At 40.3% G+C, this 18,892-nt stretch overlaps 1 protein-coding gene across 2 annotated transcripts in view; it reads left to right on the plus strand.

Annotated features, from left to right (window-relative positions):
• The first annotated feature begins 6,775 nt into the window (after window positions 1-6,775).
• The window catches only part of SMYD3 (SET and MYND domain containing 3), a 430,467-nt gene continuing 418,350 nt past the window's right edge, over window positions 6,776-18,892 (plus strand). For both annotated transcript variants that reach the window (XM_074818336.1, XM_074818338.1), the window contains exon 1: window positions 6,776-7,519. In XM_074818336.1, the coding sequence (XP_074674437.1) occupies window positions 7,356-7,519 (164 nt within the window). In that variant the 5' untranslated portion in view covers window positions 6,776-7,355. The remainder of the gene's footprint in view (window positions 7,520-18,892) is intronic.

Genomic DNA, 18,892 nt, shown 5'->3' on the forward strand with positions numbered 1-18,892 from the left:
TAGTGTGAGGTATAGATGTAAAAAGCATTCATCTCTGTCTTCCTCCTGCAGTTCCTGCTGCAGAAGCAAAATGGACTTTGAGCAGCCTCAGTGCACTCTGCTAGGTGGGCTGCAGCTATCTGTTTAAGCTGCTGATAAGCCTTTGTAATGTTATGATGGATACTGGAAAGGCAGAGGTTTAATTTGCAGTCTGTCTCAGAGCGTTACTGGTGTAGGTTGTGAAGATTTGAGACTGTTTACATCTCTTACTGTTTCAGTAACTTGCATTATAAATTGACCATGAATGACAAACTTGCTTTAACAGAAGCAATTCCACCTTTTTTCAGTCTCAGTAGATGGTAACTGTCTTATCTACTGGTCTACAAGAATGCAGTGTCTCCTGGGCTGATTTTCCCCCCTCCTTCCTTGAATCAAATACCTCACTCTTGTTGCAGCAAGATGGCTTACATCAGCATACCAGAAGTATGCAATGTAAGTCCACCACTGTCTACGTGAACTTCTTTAACTGTGCTGCTGATAACATTTCAAACATGAACTGAAAAAAAGAAAATTGTTATTTGCTGTGATTTTTTTGTCATGCTGTTGGAAAACAGTATTTACTGAGCCAATGCAGAGACTCCCAAGCTAACAGCAGGAGTCTGTAAGTAGAGGGAATGTTGTGTAACTGGGGACTTGAAATGAGGAGATTTAATGCTAGCCAGAACTCTGCTGTTAAGCCCTGATCACAAATGTGAAATGAAGAGGACAATGGCTGTCATTATAGAAATGGTTTTGGTATTGATGGAAGAGATGGGAAAAAGTGAAAATTACTGGTGTATGTGAATAGGTATGGGCAAGCGAAATTCAAGTCGGTCCATGGATTTGATTAGTTCATGCACTCCAGTCAGTACTTCCTATTGTTGGAGGTTTACAGCTTCTGCAGGAGAACGTTGAATGGAAACTTTTGCTGCTGAAATTTTGAATTGTATATAAAGGCTTCCATGCTTTTTTGTTACCATTTTTAACCAACCCTGTACTACTTGTGTTCCTTTCCTTTGCCTTTGCCATATTCCTTGACATGTTGATGGAAAATTGAGCCAACATATCTTCAGTTATTTTTGATTCATGTAAATGCAAAGACAGAACTTGCAACTAGGAAAATAGTATATAAATTCAGGTTAATATTTACAGTTTAATAACCCTCAAAAATGCTATTCAAAGTGAAGACAAAACTGCAAATTCACTCAAAATTTAAAATGCCAGACCTTCTCAGAAGAGAAGATCTTCACGCTAACTTTGAGACCAAAAGGTTTATGGGAACTACTTTCTATCATGGGGGGATAGCAAAGTTTCCCATTTCTGAAAGTGCATTAATTTGCAAGTGAGTTACTGTGCCAGATACAGTAAGTAATAAAAAGTATTTTAAAATTAGTACCAACCTTTGAATACACAGTTTTGTATTATGATACTAATTATAAGATATAAAGTAATAGATTTTTTAAATTACATTAATTAGCTGCAAGCTTTCAGGCAGATTTATTTCTTCCTGTGTTTTCCTGTCCTTGAATCTGTGATCTTGGATGAGATGAAGGTTACAACACGCATATAACATAATAGAAGGTTCACAGTATAGCATATTCCTTTCAATTTCCAGACTGGGGTTGCGGTGTCTTTTTTTTTTTTTTTTCCCAAGACCGATTTAATTCACGAACCACACATGGTATCTATCAAGTAGAACTCTTAAGTATTGCTCCCACTCTTCAAATACCGTTTATTAGCTGCCAAGAAAATGGCTTTTGACATGCTGTATTAAAGCACCAATATATCGTAGCATGTATATTGATCCTAACTTCAGATGTGCTAAGTCTTTTCTACTGACCCTCATCATTTGTGCCATTCATCTGCCCATAAAAGAAAATCACATGACTGTGATGGCAATTGCCTAAAGTTTTGCTACTTAACTATATTAAAATCATAGCAAACACAAATACAAACAGAAAGAAACTTGGTCCTTAGATGCCTGGGTAATGAGAAATTTTGCTGTTTGGAATTAGGGGATCAGTTGGATTCTATAGTTAGTAGTTCACTTTTGATCCAGAAGAAGGGTTTGTGACCTTGTACTAATTAACACAGTAAATTATGTGATAAAGGGTTATTAAGGTGGAATGTGTATGTACTGGCTACTAGGCTTGTTCAGCACTGGCCATTTTAATAATTACAGCTTAGCTTAGCCTTGCAGGTAATAAAACTCAAGAAACAGATTGTGTCATGTAGTTTAAGATGTGTAAGTGTGATAGGGAGAACCTGAGGCTTCCTGAGAAACATGTTGAATGGATTGTTCTGGCAGGCTAAACACAATCTATGGGGCTGTAGTTTGAAAACTAAGCTTTGCAAGCCTTTAATTAGCAAAGCTGTACCTTCTGTAAACACCGAGAAAATGAAAATAACAAGTAATTTTTCCAGAAAAGACAAGTCAGTGGGAGATGTTTATTCACTCACATTGTATCCTTGCTCAATAGCTATTGCGCCTTTCCTTGTGTATGCTGTTTAACATGTCACTGCTAAAAATAGACACACTGGCTGTCCCCAGCTGATAGAACACAACACGCAGCAAGCATACAAAGCCCAAGGGAAATTAGGGGTAGTTAAGGTACACCACATGGAATGGTCGATTACTCATAATGTATGCAAGACTTTAACACTCGATGTAATTGATCCTCTTGATAAGACACCAAATAAACAGCTAAGAAATTGTGCTGATGAACTTCAGACATGTGATTCTGCCATCTGAAGGAAATTAATGTGTTTGAGACAGGCAAGACTCAAGTAGAAAGTTTTTGTAAAGTTCGTAGTAAAAAGTCAACAGGTAAAATCTATGTAATGGAGTGAAATTTGTTATGAATTTGTGCTTAAAATGCTTCTGCAGTGAGTTTTTAAATTTTACATTCTAGAATAATTTTTTAACTAGCACACCAACATTAAAAGTGAAGAGACCTCTTCAAGAGATTCCTGTGTCTTCATAAAAGATATGTCTGTGCTTACAAGCTTTCAACTAATTATTTGATAGCTATTCTATGCCATTAGTGACACAGATTTTGTACTAATCAAAATTTAACATTTTGTGTTTTGAGCCAGATGTTGCTCCCAGAAAATTTCAATTTTTTGCTGTATGGATTGGAATGGGTATTGCACGTTTATAAGTGAAGAGCAGAATTTGGATTATTTCATTACTGCAATTCTTTCTATAAATTCATGTCATAAAACATGCTGTCTTGAGGTAGAAGAGCTAAACTTCCACTATGGTGTCTCATCTACTGCCAATAAGGAAGTATGACTAATTCAGCAGCATCAGCCACAATTAAGTGGTATTTCCCACAAAAGTGCCTCCATTACATGCCTTGACAACTGCTTCTGTCCAGAATGTGTCATGCATTTCAAATAGCTGTTGGGAAGTCTGACCTGTTTAGGTCAGTGGATGACTTGGTCATATAAAAACCCCATACTACCAACAGGGATTAATTCAACTAAATATAGTCAGGGGCTAAATGACCACTTACTGGAATATATAGCCATAATATCATTATGCTTTTCTGAAAATTCAGACTGACATTTCCAAAAACACTTGAGTAGGCCGTTCAATTGATCACCATTGTTCAGCCTGTGTTGAATGGCCCTCCTAGGCAGTCAGGTCTATAAACCGTAGATGCAGATATCCAGGATCAGCTTTCCAGGCTCATCTTACAGATGTTGAAATATCCAACACTCCATCAATGAAAACATTTATGTTGCGTTTAAAAGCTTATCTATACTAGAAAAGCCTCTATTACTACAATTATGTTGTCACATCAATTGAAATGCAATGTACAACTTATGCCAAGCTGATGAAAGCCCCTTTCTTCAGGCATTCATACTTGGGGTTTTGCTACAGTAGCTGGGCTCTCTGAGGTTGTGATTTTATTTGTGTGTGTGTGTGTGTGTGTGTATGAAAAGACTGTCGTTCCCTCAGACACATTTTTGTACTTGTGAGATTTTGTGTTATGGGACATGTGAGAAAACCTGACTTGGAAAACTGAGAAAATAATGAAAGCTACATCTGGTATTGTATATTCATATCAGCTCTTCCCTGGGTAGGTTCCTGGGTAAGACTTTAAGTTCATGCTTTTTGTGTATTGTTTGACCATTCATCTCTTAAGTTTATCCACCCAAGAGATAGACATAAACTGTTATTACTGGGTTTGTGTATGTCATAGGTTGTGGGCAATGCCTGTTTAGAAACTTAATAAAACAAGATAGATGGGGAAACACAGAAGGTGAAATAGGTGTAGGAGTAAAGCATACAAGCCAAATACAGAGGTAGTCATTTAATATTTTAATAACTGTTAAGGATAATTCTTGAGTATCTCACAATATCACTATAATTGAACGCTTTTAAAAAATTTGCTAGGAGAACTAAAGATAAGCATAGTAATGTGCATAGCTGTTTAACTGACAGCCAGATTGCTGTCAGTTCTTTTGGTAATGAATTATGTCAGTGCAGCATTTAAGAGAATGTCAAAACATATTTTTCTGTGGGAATCCTGTGGCTTGATGTACGTTGGTTCTTCCCAATAGCAGTATTTTAGATATGCATATTGCCATTTCTGATTACCCTGTTGCAACTTGGATGAAAACAATTGCAGACTGAAATAATCATCACTGAGAACAAAACTGAGTACATTTTAGAAGCAAAAAGCTGTTTTGCAGAACTGTTAGGTCTGTCTCTCAGCGTTCTTTGACAGGACGATGCAACACTCCTTTCCAAAACACAAGCCCTAACTCCCTCTATAGGCATAATAAGGAAAACCAGACTAAGTCTATCTGCAGTTTAGCCCATGTAGCCTGCATCACGTGTCTAATCTCATAAATGAACAAACGCCACGTAGACCAACATGGAAAGCACTTATCGTCTCATGAGGTTTGAGGGTCACCGTTTCAGAGTGGTGCTCTTAGTTAATCATGAAAGAGTTTTGCTTTTCCCCTGTCATTTATCTGGTGCCTCTAACTGATGGCTCTGACAAAAAGCAGCTGGTCTGTGGGGTGCATTCCCAGTGAGACACACTGCCAGAGCTCGGGTGCCAAGCAGCTCCCAGCCCAGCCATACTTCTTTGTATTCAGATCACAGTGAGATCCAGAAATATGTCCAGATGCTAGCTCATAAGTAAAATGTCCTGTTTTGGAATGTTGTATGACAGAATCATTATCATATCTATTCCTTTGTGAACCAAACTGTTTAATATTTTGGTCAAGATAATGAACTGAAAGGTATATCATCTTCTGCAACAAATGGGTTTACATACAATGAAGCCACTGCCTGAGATCTGACATCTCTACTCTGATTTCAATGTTGCATCAGTGAAGAAAAGCTGCTGGCAAACCCTTGGGTGTCAGTACAAAATTAGTATGGTTTTCCCTTCACAGTACATTGAAGGATGCAGCGGACTTGGTGCGTTCACACGTATCAGCTGCCTGGCTGGTGGGGCTTTCTGGTTTCCTGCCACTCCTTGGAGGACACAGCCTGGGCTGGGGCTGAGGATGATGTTGAAAGAACAGGGTTAAGAGTTACAGAGATTCCAAACCCAGCAGCTATGTAGGCTTGTGGGAGAGTACCCGACCTTGGCCACACTGTAACCTTGGAACATACCTAATCTCTAACAAAGACAACACAGAAACTCCTGGGATAAGAATGCTGTAAATTTCTGCTTTGCAGTTTTATGTGCACGATTTTGGAAAAAAAGATGAGAGTGTATCCTATAGTAATCTTAGGTAATTATAATACTAAAATACACACCCACTTGTCAATAATGAACATGCTAATTAGGGGACCTCCCCAGATGTTTTCTACATGAGATAAAATGCATATGTGTGATGAGAGTGGGTGAGAGGTGGACAAGGAAGTTTGAGAATACCAATCAGCTGCATTTTGTTACTGTAAAAAAGGAACGTTAGATGTGTTTGGGGTGCTGGCTGGTGTTAGATGGCCGGTACCCTACTCTGCAGACTAGAAATAAAGACCAGTATCTCAACTCACTGTGTTGATTGGCTCTTTGCACACCAAGTGAAGAACCCAGATTTGGGATGAGGACCACCCACCTCTACACAGCTGAGGGCCTGGGAAAGTTCCCTAAATTACATACAAAGTTGTGGGTATGCAACTTCCACATGTCCTCATGCCACTTTTATTTTCATATGTATTTTTTCCACTTCTGTGTCAGCGTTGACACTGGGTCAGTACGGAAATGAAGCAGTAATGGTGCTGGACTAGGCTAATGTGGCAGCTGAAACTTCCCATCACTTCAGGTTTCTTCTGAGGCCAGACTGCGGCTGCTGCAGGGTGCTGCAGGGTGCGTGTGTCAGAAGGATCCCCAGTCTTGTGGTTAACAAGATTTACGGTTAGACATTTTCTCTCTGCCTCGTTGCCTTTAAAAACCAACCAACCCACCCACAAAGTTACAAAGTAACTGAAAAAAAATCCCACATCCTGGCTAGTTGTTATTGGCTGTGGAAACATTGATAACCACCTTGTTCAGCATCACAAGGTGATGTGTTTGTTAGCAGAAATGTGTTACTAACCCCCCACTTCAGGCAGAGCCCTCTGCTCTGCCGCCTCTCAGTACAGGCGAGATCTCTGGCCTCGGCCAGGAAAAACGCGCACTGCAAAACCTCCGCTCAAGCTGTTACCGTAAATTCGATCTCAAAAGAACCCTCTAAGACTTAGTTTGAAGTTTATGGAAGGCAGGCATTCTTTATTGCAGCACTGGATGCAGGGGGGATCACTCCACCTAACGTGCATGCCGAAAGACAAAAGTACACTTATTATATACAATAAAAGAAATGAATATTAATGTAATTCCCGGGAAGTACACATCTATTTCCAGAGGATTTAATGCATATGATAATACATTGCACAAGCGTAGTAAAATTTGGGGAAGTGTCTCTGAGGGGGCTTCCATGGGGATTTTTGGTGGTCTGTGGTGGTCCCTAGTGGTTGGTGAAGAGGTGTCTTGGTGTCCTCTCCATGAACTCTGAGGTTTTTTTCATATATGGCCTCCTCAGCTTTCTTATCTTTGACTATCACAGGTGTCTGTTAGTTTCTCTGCCCTCTCCCGGATGTACCCATCACAGTTGCAAAAATTACGTCCTTGGGTGCATTCTTGCCTGAGGCCCCTTACAGCAATTAGCACCAACTGCTCGCAGGCATCAGCTAGCGGGCAGCAAAGCGGCCGGCTACTGCCCGCCGCGGGGGCGGCCCTGCCCCTCAGTTAAGATGGCGGCGGCAGTGCCGCGTCACGCGGCGGCGGGCGGGGCGGCCTCGCGCTCTCTCTGTGGCGGGCGGACGGATGGAGCCGGCGGCGCTGGAGCGGTTCCCCAGCCCGGGCAAGGGCAGCGGCCTCCGCTCCCGCCGGCGGGTGCGGCCCGGGCAGCTGCTCTACCGTGCCGAGCCCTTCGCCTACGTCGTCACCAAGGAGCAGCGGGGTGGCGTGTGCCACCGCTGCCTGCGCAGGTACCGACGGCCGGGCTGGCGGGGGGGACGCCGCAACCGCCTCGCCCGCCGGCCCCGCCCGGCCTGCGCCGCCCCTTCCGCTGAGGCGGGGCAGCGCCGCGGCGCCGGGCCGGGCCGGGGCGGGGGTCCCTCTCTGCTGTGGGGCGCGGGCCGAGCCGTGTCTCGGCGGCCTTGTGGCGGTGGGCTGGGCTGGCGGTGGCTGGAGGCGCCACCCCACCCCCCCGCCGGAGGCTCTCCTCAGCCTGGCGAGGGCAGGAGCGGGAAAGCGCTGCTGGGTGGCTTGTCGGGCGAAGGGCGGCGGCGGCGTGGCGGGCTGAGGTGATGGCGGTGCAACTGCTCCCGCCTGCCTGTTGGGGCGGGGATAAAGCTCTCCTCCGCCGCGACCCCGCGAGTGCGAGCGGCAGCGTGACGCTCTGCCCTGAGCACGCGTAGGGGCGAAGGCAGCCGTGAGGCACCGGCCTTCCTGAAGTAGGCAGCGTGGACGGGGTGAGCGGCTGTCGCCTGCGCAGGTTTATCCTGTTTGAGGAGCGGGTTGAGTATAGGCCGGCCACCCCCCAGATCCTTACAAGTGAAAACTGACAAGCCCACAGCAGCTTTCTGTGTGTGTTTAAAAAAAAAAACCAAAACAACATAACTGTCTTCTACCCTTCAGCAATTTTCCAGCAAGATAGATTGTGATAGACCTGTTTGTAGGAGATCTGTGTGTTAATACCTGAAACGTATTGGTAGGTAATCCAGAACCATGGATAACTGCCAGGACTTGAGAGACAATTCCATACCGCTAGCCTTTGCCTTTTTAAAATTTTTTCCCTTCTGTTTGAAAGCATTTCATGTTTTGTTTTATTGAAACATTCCTAGTGTTTTGTTTCATGTCCTTATGGGGCACCTCAGCTTCTGTTTAAAGAAATGATAATGTGATCCTCGTTTTCCCAGAGAAAAGTCTGACAGTGTGTTCCAGGTCACACTTGCATCTAACCTCAACACATTAAGAAAACAAGAAAGATTTTTAGCTAATACATCTGTGAAGTCTGACTCGTGACATCAGAGTCCTTTGGGGTAGTGACTGCCTGTACCTTTCCAACTTCCAAGTTGTGAGAGGCTGCAGGCTTCACAAGACAGGCTGAGTGCAGCAACAGGTGGAATGAAAATGAATCTTAAGCGTTTGGATATAAAAGTATAACCAGGGCAAGGTTTGTTGGGAAAAATAGTGGCATTACCAACTGATACACCATGAAGGTTATGCATTTGTGAAGGTTTGTCTTTTTTCTAAGTAGTGATATCAGTTAAATTTAAAAGTTAAATAAGGAAGTTAAAAATAATTTTCCACCAATCTAGCTTCCATTGCAAAACATACTGTGGCTAGACAGAGTTATAGATCAAGACTGTGCAAGCAGACTTTCTTATTCATCAAATTGAAGGCTTCTTATTCAATGGACTTTGTTAAATTAGTAAGTGATACATATACCCATATGTAGGTCTTTTTTTTTTTTTTTAATGTATGGAAAGTAGAAAAATGGTGAAGTACTGCTGAAGTAGGATGTGGAATCAAACTGTTTCATGAATCTGCTTTTCACTCACTAAGCAGTGTGATCGTTGTTTAAAGCCACGTATCAGAAAAACCATTACCTCTCATTTCCGGGACTACAGATAAAAGTTACACGTTGTCTGCTACTGTTCCTGGTTTTCACTCTGATCTTTAGATGGCAGTACAGGAACACAAATTAAAAAAAAAAAAGTTTTGTGCTGGACACTGATTTTAGCGATCTTATTATATACAAAATTAATGTTTGAGGCTTTATACTGTGAAGTGTAACTCTATACTGACTTTTGTCTCCCAACTTGTAGTAATAAATGTTGTTGGATGCAGCTTTTGGCAGTGTGAGAAGTGCTGGGTGAGCCAGAGGATGGGTAATGATGTGCAGAATATCTCATTTTTGGACTGCCTGCTGAGAGGCAGCATGGTCTTACCAGGATTTGGGGTCACAGACTTGCTATAATGCTGACTTATTCTGTGACCTTGGCTGGGTCCTTACAGCGAGGGTCTGAGATACCCAGGCAGGATAAGGATGGCTGTTGGGGGCAGAGTTTGCTGCTCTGTTTCAGAGAGTAAAACTCAACTAGTGCAGTGGTTCTGCTTAGTCTTATCTCAATTAAAGTGAGTATTATTGTGAATTTAAAATACCGAAGTGTTTATATATGTATATATAGTTAGCGCATCTACCAGTAGAAAAACTAACATCCCTTCCTTACCTTATTGGGTTGTTAGCACTATTTGTATAGTGAAATTAAATTTTTTGGTCAGTGTTACAAGGTCTACGTTGTATGTAGACCAGATCGCAGATTTTGATAACTGTCTCCCCTTTTGATTTCTTCTTCAGAGATAATCCTGTACTTTCTAATGAACAGGTTCATGTTGTTTTTTATAGAAGGCTTGTCTAAAATATTCCGCTATGGATGATCTAATATGATAGGGTAGCTGTTTTGAATTATATTCCATTAGCAATTAAAAATACTGTCCTGAAGTAGGATACATAGTAAAGATTTGCTCAGAAATATAAATTTTGATAACAAACAAATGTGTTTGTTGATAGTGTGTATTCCTATGGAAGCAGTGTCTTGAGAGAACACATGACATGGTGTTGCATGCTGGTACCCTCTTTGCAAAAGAGTATCTGTAGTGTTAGGGTCAGTGCCTTTCTGAAGATGCACTGTTTGCTTTAATGGAAGCCTGACAAGATTGAACGGCCAGCATCTTCTTCCAACAATTTACTGGGGAAAACAAGAGAAAAGATTCTTCCTCTCTTATTAACTAAACATTTTCTGTATGTCTTCTTCCATGCTTTAATACCTCTTTAACGTGGGGTCAGTGGAAGTACAGCTCAGTACAGGTTTATGTAGCAGGGTTGAGGGGTTAAACAATGCTGTTTCATTTACAAGCTTAGGGGATTTCACTGTATTTTCCATTCTGCTGGATATTGATAAAGATGGTGAATAAAGCTAATTGCCAGTGATCCCCAGAGGCTTTCATTACCTTTCTCTGTTCTGGAAAGCGACTATTACACCTTATTTTTTCTTCTTCTTTATACTTTACCTGTTATCAGGCTATCAAATGACCTTTCTTCCAGTCCCTGGCAGTTTAGCTTAGTTTAGCCTTTCCGCAATTATGTTCAGTGGATCCCCTTTATTCATATGTGTGTTGACACCCTCATAGAACTTGCACAAGTTAGAAAAGTAGGCTGTCCTTTCACAGGAGCTGTGCTTGCTCTTTTATTTATGCAGGTGATCAGTGATCTTATTCTTGATTATAGTCTCTATTGTTATGCCAGGGTCAGAAGCCAGGCTTGCAGTTAGTATAGTCAAGTGAGTGTGATGACTGAATTTTTTTATTTCCTTAAAAAGGTAAAGTACTGCAAACCCTGGAATACTTGAGTTGCTTATATGTTTAGAGTTCTGCTGTTACTGTTACATGAGATTATAGATGATATCAGAACAGATCAGAGAATACTGATATTCTCAATTTATTTGACCTCTTTTTCTGCCATTAATTGGTACTATTTTTAATATTTTTTAAATTTTATGGTTTATTAAAATTTGCTGTTATGTAATTGATCAGAATAGAGGTTCCATTAAAATCTGGATATAGCCAGTTACCTCTCGATTTAACAAAATAATCCTAAATCCGTACTGAATTTTAATGAAGCAGACAATTTAACATTGCAAAGTTTGCTTACACATGCTCATTTATCAGGCTGTCCGTTTTATCTGGTGGTGTTGCTCAGCTTGTTAAATCTTTACATGGCTTTTAAAGATGTTGTTTGTCTGATAAGTGAATGCAGAAATGGCATCTCAGTGCTTGGTAGTTCTCTTCCTCTGCATATTCGATGTTCTGTTGGCCATTAATCCCTGCTGATTGAGTTTCCTGCAGAGTACGTGGTAGTGATGGCACTGTCTGGTCTTTCAGATTTTGAATTGAAAATATACTGGTCTGTTACAGAATGGGACTCAAAATGAGGGTGAAAGTCAATTACACCTTTGGTGTTTGTTTGCTTTTTGCAGAATATTTCTTTGAGTTGTATTTACAAGAATCCACTGCAAGGAAACTGAATCCTGGTTGACGCTTTGGAACAAGCAAACAAACTTTCTAGAATCTGTGTCTCAGACAAAGTAGAAAAAAGAGGAAACGCCAGCCTATTTCCAAATGCTGTACCACTTAAGCCTTTAAAGGAAAGAAACACTTAAGTGAATATTTGAAAATAGGTAATGTACAACATTATATATAGACTATGAAATAAGACATAAGTGTTTCTGTTTTGGGTAAGGTGAGAGGTTCAGACTCATGGAATAAGGGGAAGGAAGAATGTGTTTTTGTATGACTGCAACTTTTGTAAGTATATCTACAGAGAGAAAAAACATCTAAGTTAGGACTGTTGGTAAGCTAGTCATGGCAGCAGACACTACTGCAGTATGGGAAATATAACCAAGAATTTGGTAAATAGTTGGGTGAAGCGCTAAACACTGATCAGCAAGTGTATGCTGCTTGCTCTACTTCACCTGGCTTAAAAATAGCCAAATGAACACACATTTACATTCAGGACTGTGCATTCAGTACTGTATCTTCAGCATAGATGCACTCTTAAATTAGCTGCTTGTTTATTATATTATTAGTATTATTAATAATAACACTAATATTATCATCATGAAAGTTGGCATACCGTCGCTGAAGTATGGAGTGCCTAGGTTAAAGGCATCCTGAAGGTACAAAAATACCATTAAGTTATAACCACGGTGTGGAATATTTTAAGTAGAGAGAATCAGGATTTGATTCAGAAAGAGAGTGACAAGGGGGGATGGTTGTGATTGCATGATCCTTTATACCACTGTGACCTTGGCATGGACTAGCACAGCTCTGCCTGAGGACAGCTAGCCCTTAACCCTCCAAGTGTACCTCCTTCACCCCGCAACTGGGAGATTGAGAGGAGCTTGTTATTTTGGTTCTGTAGCAATGGGGATTCCTTCACGAAGGTGCTGTCACTCACCAACAAACCTAAGATGCTTCCTTAAGCACCAAAGAGAGTGTCCATTAGCACAGCACCCGAGTTCTGCTGCTTCCAGGTGTGCTGGATGATTAGGACATGTGATCTAAGGGATGCTCTTTACGCAGATAGAAGTTTAACATATATGACGCTTCCAGTAATGTGTGAGGCTATAAAATATACACTGTCTCCTCATCTCTGAAAAATACTTCTGTTGCTGGTTAATACAGAGATAGCTTTAAAACAATGCTAGCTTCCTGAAAACATACTGGTTTGTTGCTCTCGGTGTTCCTGGTATACTTTTTTGTTCTACAGGAATACTGAAACGTGGAAAACTAATATTTGATGATACATTCTTTGATTGTTAACTTTCCATCAGTTCTCATGAAATTAAGATTATATTTTTCAGATATAAAACAATATCCCCCTTTTATAGTTTGCTTATATAAAAAGCTTTTTTTTTCTTTTCTTTTATAGACTATTGTATTTCCATGATTGTTAATAGACTGAAATAACAAGGTTTTTAAAATTCCTTAAACTTATGTATAAAAAAATAATTCTTAAACTTACCACATAAATGAATTAAAGTTGGTCAGCATGACTTGGTGCCAGGAGTTTGTTGGCAATAACACTTTTAAGATGTGAGAAGTATGGTGTGTCTTATGTCCCTTCAGTGACAGTCAAAGTTCCAGGCAGATTTTCAGTTCTATTCAAGATGCATAACCTCATATTAAATTGTCCTGATTTTGGCTGGGATCAAGTTAATGTTCTTCCTTGTAGCTGGTACAGTGCTGTGTTTTGGATTTAGTATGAGAATAATGTTGATAACACACTGATGTTTTAATTGTTGCTAAGTAGTGCTTATCCTAAGTTAAGGATTTTTCAGTTTCTCATGCTCTGCCAGTGGGCAGGTGTGTAAGAAGCTGGGAGGGAGCCTGGCCGGGACAGCTTACCTGAATGAGACAAAGGGATATTCCATACCACAGGCTGTCATGCTCAGTATATAAACTCAGGGGGAGTTGGCCAGGAGGTGTGGATCGCTGCTCGGGCATCGGTCAGCGGGTGGTGAGCAATTGCATTGTGCATCACTTGTCTTTTCTTGGGTTTTATTTCTCTATCTCTTTTTTATTATATTCCTTTTAATTACTATTATTATTATATTTTATTATTATTGTTATTTTTATAAATTATTTTAGTTACTAAACTGTTCTTATCTCAACCTGTGAGTTTTACTTTTTTTTTCAATTCCCCCCCTGTGCCACTAGGAGGGGGGGTGGAGTGAGTGGCTGCATGGTGCTTAGTTGCTGGCTGGGGTTAAACAACAACAGAAGTAGAGGCCTATAAACAAATTATATCTGATCAGTGGTAATCACTGTGTGGAAACAGTGTGACTATTAGGAGCAGGCACGTTTTTGTACTTCCAAGGTAGGATAATCCTGGGAATTACATGCTATGACTTGATGTAGCATTTCTGACTAATCAGTTAGGAGTGCAATTGCTGTGCTCTTGTCTTTTGATATATCTGATTTTGTGTGAAGTAAGGACAAAGGATGTGAAACAAAATTGTATGTGACACGTGAGCTATACAAAGAATCAGAATTTCAGGTTCTGTGTAGATGTGTGAGACTGTGCAATTTCTCAGGTCTTGGGAAACATCACCAACAGAAATGTTTCTATCTGTAGCTGAATGACTAACAGCCTAAAAAAAGTAGCGTTTACCTAAGAAGATAGTGTCCCTCCCCCATGTCATCCTACCACGATAGTGAAGGTTGGAGCAACCTGGAAGCTCTGGCATTCAGGATAGCATTCATACTAAGCTGTCCTGGCCTGCCCATTGATTTGGTTTGCCTCCCTCACAGCCTTCAGGGTGGTCAGGAGTTTCCTGTGTTGCTGTTAGGAATATCCCTTGGTAGGTGTTTTCCTCACCTGACTGTTTCTTCCCCTTGGAGATTTGTTTTGGGAACATAATTCAGGTTCTGTTTGCTGTAAACCCTCTCCTTTACATTGTGCAGTATTTCGGTCCTTGCTCTGTGCCTCCTTACTGCTTTGGGTGCTCTGGGCTTGCTTTAGGCAAGGTGTGAATCCTTTTTCCCTTCCTGCCCTGCCTTGCAGTCTCAAAGCTACTGTTAATGCCTTCAGCTGCCAACTTGGCTTCGCCCCTCTTAATAACAGAAGAAATGGAAGATGGATAGGCATTGCTAAAAATAAATTCTCCCAGGTCAAGTGTTTATTGCCGTGTCTGTTATTTACGGCAAATGTAAGTTTAGCCATGCTTTAGAAGTCCCTAAATGTCTTACTTTGTTGTGATTTTGTGTTTACAATTTCTATGCTTATACTGCTCTGTAATTTGAAAGGTATTATATTAAAATTGTTGTCTTGTCAAGCTGTGACTGACAATTTAAATTGTAGTCATCTTGTAAATTCTTCTGAATTTAGGCTTTACTATGTATCTGCAATCCACAGCTGATATTATAATTCTTTTCTGCATAGTACAGTCCCTTATATTAAAGTTTTAAAATACTAATATGTTCTGCATGAATATTCTTTGCTTGTGGTAAGTGATAAAGCCATGAAAATAAATTTGTGAACTGGATTATCTTTAGTATTCATTTTCTTAGAGTGAATTGTAATTGTGCAAGTACAAAATTAAAATTAGCGCTACGAGGGAAACATAAGTGATTAAAATATGGGCAACTTCTAGCTAATGTAATATGTATTGACACAATTAGTTTCAGATATCTCCCGAGAAAGTTTTTCATTTTGTGTAAGCTGCTGAAAGTTTTACACTGTGTTAGGGAATTTATTGTTTAAATTCTTCAAGCACTGTTAATGATATCTTGTCCATAGGCATTGGAATTCATCGTTAGTGGTTGCTTCCGTTGTGTCTGTGCTCAGAAGCCACTATGTGCTATTTGCCATATGGTGTATGGGATGATGCTGTTTCCCCTTGAAGAATCTACAGTTGTCTTCAGAACCAGTCACAACAGCTGTTTTGAATTATTCCAAATAATATAGGTGAGGCTTATAGAATTTTTGGCATGTCTCTCCACCCCACCTATTCATGTTCTAAAGTGGGGTATGGATCTGCGTGACAACCTACCCGATGTGCCAGCTAGGAGCTGCTGAAAGGGCAGCTGCTCCCCCAAGTCCTTGCTCTCCTTCCTGCATGCTCCTTCTGCTTCTTGTTTGGCAGCTTTGTTGCTTATCTGACCTATGATATACTGGTGTGGAGATAAACTGGGAGAAAACATACTTTTCCAAAATATAAAAAACTGTTAGTGCCCTCGAATCAAATTATTGCTGGGGGGAGAGAGAAGTTGAAGTGGCTGTTGAAGGGATGGGTCAAGGTTGGACAGTCTGGGCTGTGTCTTCTGGTAGTAGCTAGCCTTTAGTCTGCTATAGCTAAGAATGAAACCTTAAAGGGCAGCTAGGGAAATTTCCAAGCTCTTATGAGTGTCTTCAGGAGTGCAGGACCACCTGGCTTGTCAGTGTGGATGTGGATTTCTTTCTGCCCTGTAGTCTGATCACTCCTGGGAAATCAGACCCCACCTTCATTCCCTTACCCGTCGTGTTTCGGCCATATTTTGCTTCCCCAGAAGCATTTTCTACTATTAGCTTCTGTTTAGTAAGAAGAAACACTGCAGACATTTTCAGTTGTTTCTTACCACAAAGAAAATATTTTCTTTTTGGTTGATGTCTTGGTTACATAGGAGTGTCTTGATTTTTCTGACTTTATTTTTGTCACTGATTTTACTTATTTCAGGATCTATGCTTAATTCCTGCAGCTGTAATTCTCACAGCGTGCCTCTGCAGCTGAATGGGAGGTTTTATTTAGAGGCCAAGGTAAAGTTTTGAATCATTCCCAAAGGCATCCTGATGACTGTAGGGTCGACGCCAAGCGGCACAATTGGTTGAACACCAGTGAGTAATTCCTATGCTAACTCAGGTTGTAATCCCCTGTTCACGCAATATTTAGCTGCCTTCAGCTCAGGGCTTGTTCTGCTATTAGCTTGGTTGCTCAAGCTTAAGTGAAATTAAAGACTGAATATTTTTTTAAAGTAAACTTTCTTCTTGGCCTCTGAGTATCAGAGCACCTGATCCAGCAGTCAATAGGCAGGGAATACAACTTTTGACTTCACTGGGGATGGGTTGCCCAGACATTCATTTAGGGTTTGTGTGCTGCCTGTGTAATCAGGTTTAGGATTCAAAGGAAAAAAGCCAGCAAGTGTGTTGAGAAGGACATCTTAAGGAGGGTGTGATTAGGAGTGATTGTGATGTAGAAGTGCAGGGAAGGAACAAAAGATCATCACGGAAAAAGAGGGAGTAAAAATACTCTTATCAACTATTTTTTACAGTTCAAATGAATATGGCTCACTCATACAATTTTATTCAAATGGGTCATTCAACTGCCAAGAGTGTGTACTAGTGACCTTAAAAGACAATTTCTGTGGTGGTGGCATTCCTGGTAGTGGCAAGGATCATTGTAGAATAGGGGGCGAGAAATTGAGACAAGATGTTTGGTGAAGCATTGCCCTCAAACAGGAAAGATTTGTCTCAGGAAATGCTGAGTGAAATAAACTGTGTATGTTTCCTATCTAAAATCTTTGTTCAGTGTATTTCATGCTTCTCAAAGGCCAGAAACTTATTTTTATTTATTTGTCAAGCAAAGCTTGAAAGCAGCTTACTTTAACATAAAGGTTCAAACTGGAGTGCCATCTTGTTGTTTTTTTTGTTCCCCCCCCCCCCCTTTTTTTTTTTAAGCCCTTCTCCCTGAGAAGAGAAACTATAGCACCCCTTCTTCTTGCTGTGGCCTGGCTGCTATTTTCCATCACAGTAGTAGAGCTTGCAGCTCCTTCTGATAGGTGGTGTACTGAGGAACACTTGCTGTGCATACAAGTATATCTCACAAATTTTACTTTCTCCATTTCTATGCAACTTGTCTATGTGTGAGGAGTAAACTCAGGTACTGCTTTGCAGATCATTGTGCTAGGAATCTTTATTGAATATTGTATGTGATGAGAAAGGTTTGTGCCAGGCTAATGCACTGCAGTTTAATTCCCTCTGAAAAAAAATGAGATTTTTTTGATCAAACTCTGGATCCAGATATTCTAAGCATTGGATGAGTATTGATGTGGATCTGTACTTTGTGTAGTTCACTTTGATTTCTGTGGTGCATTGACTTCAAGTCCTCTAGTTGTTGAAAGTATCTTAGTCCAGATTTCTGAAGAAGCAAAACTAGACTGAAAGATTAAAAAATGGCACAGAAAACTTCAGAGATTTAGGTTCATAAGCGTCTATGTTGTTTTAGCAAATGAGACTGGCTACTCAGCTATTTACAAATTTTACCCACTAGTCATATTAAAACCATCTTGTTAGTTGATATTGCTGTACAACAGATAGAATAGCTGTGGAAACAAATTCTTGAAATACGGTATGAAACTGAACATATGATGATAGATTTATCTGAAGTTTTTGCCCCAGGAAAAAAAAGAGGCTATGCAGTAATCCACACAAGATATATATCTGACATCAGGTGTAAAACAGATATAGATTTTATTGAAGATAAAATACATGTCGTTGCTATTACAGAATTATGTTATTTTTTTTTGTAAAGACTGTAGTTTTGGTTTTATTCCCCAAAATAAGCACAAAATAGTATCTCTTAATCTAAGAATGTTCCTTTCCATGGCAGAGATGCTAGATGAATTGTGCTGATGAGCACTAAAAAGAGTGACAGGTCAGGCATAATAATAGCAAGAGAGTTACAAAGACTATTAGTTAGCAACCCAGTTACTGAAACAAGTTAATCTCGCTGCTTCTAATAGATAGCTAATAATAGATAACCTTCTAATAGATTTTAGACATGCAGTCAGTGTGTGTATTGCTCATATGTGGGTTTTGCTGCCACTTAATAGCCTTTGGCACTTTGGCAGTCATTTTGATTGAATTACACTATTTTATACGGTTAGTGCCTTATTGTGTGTTCTGATAAGTCAAAACTACTTAAATTAGATTTTTAATTAAACTCCATAAGGAGTGTGGACATGCTGAGTATTGTATGCAAAACAATTAGGCCCCTCTAAAGACTTTGTGGAAACTTGAGGTGGGGTTGTTTTCCTGGACTCGCCTTTCTACTGAAAAGTGTGCTGACTGGAGAATCCTGTTGCATATATATATAAAATAGGCTGGATTCACTTGTGCTGAGTTAATGTCCCTTGTAGGATTTAGGATTAAAAATAAGTGTGTGGAAGGTGATGTGTGTGTTTGTGCTGTAGTACGTATTCAACTAACTTCTCATTGATTACGAAGTTACTGGATTTATCAAGACTTAGTAGTTTTA

The sequence above is a fragment of the Strix aluco genome, chromosome 3, assembly GCF_031877795.1.
Source record: "Strix aluco isolate bStrAlu1 chromosome 3, bStrAlu1.hap1, whole genome shotgun sequence".
NCBI lineage: Eukaryota > Metazoa > Chordata > Aves > Strigiformes > Strigidae > Strix > Strix aluco.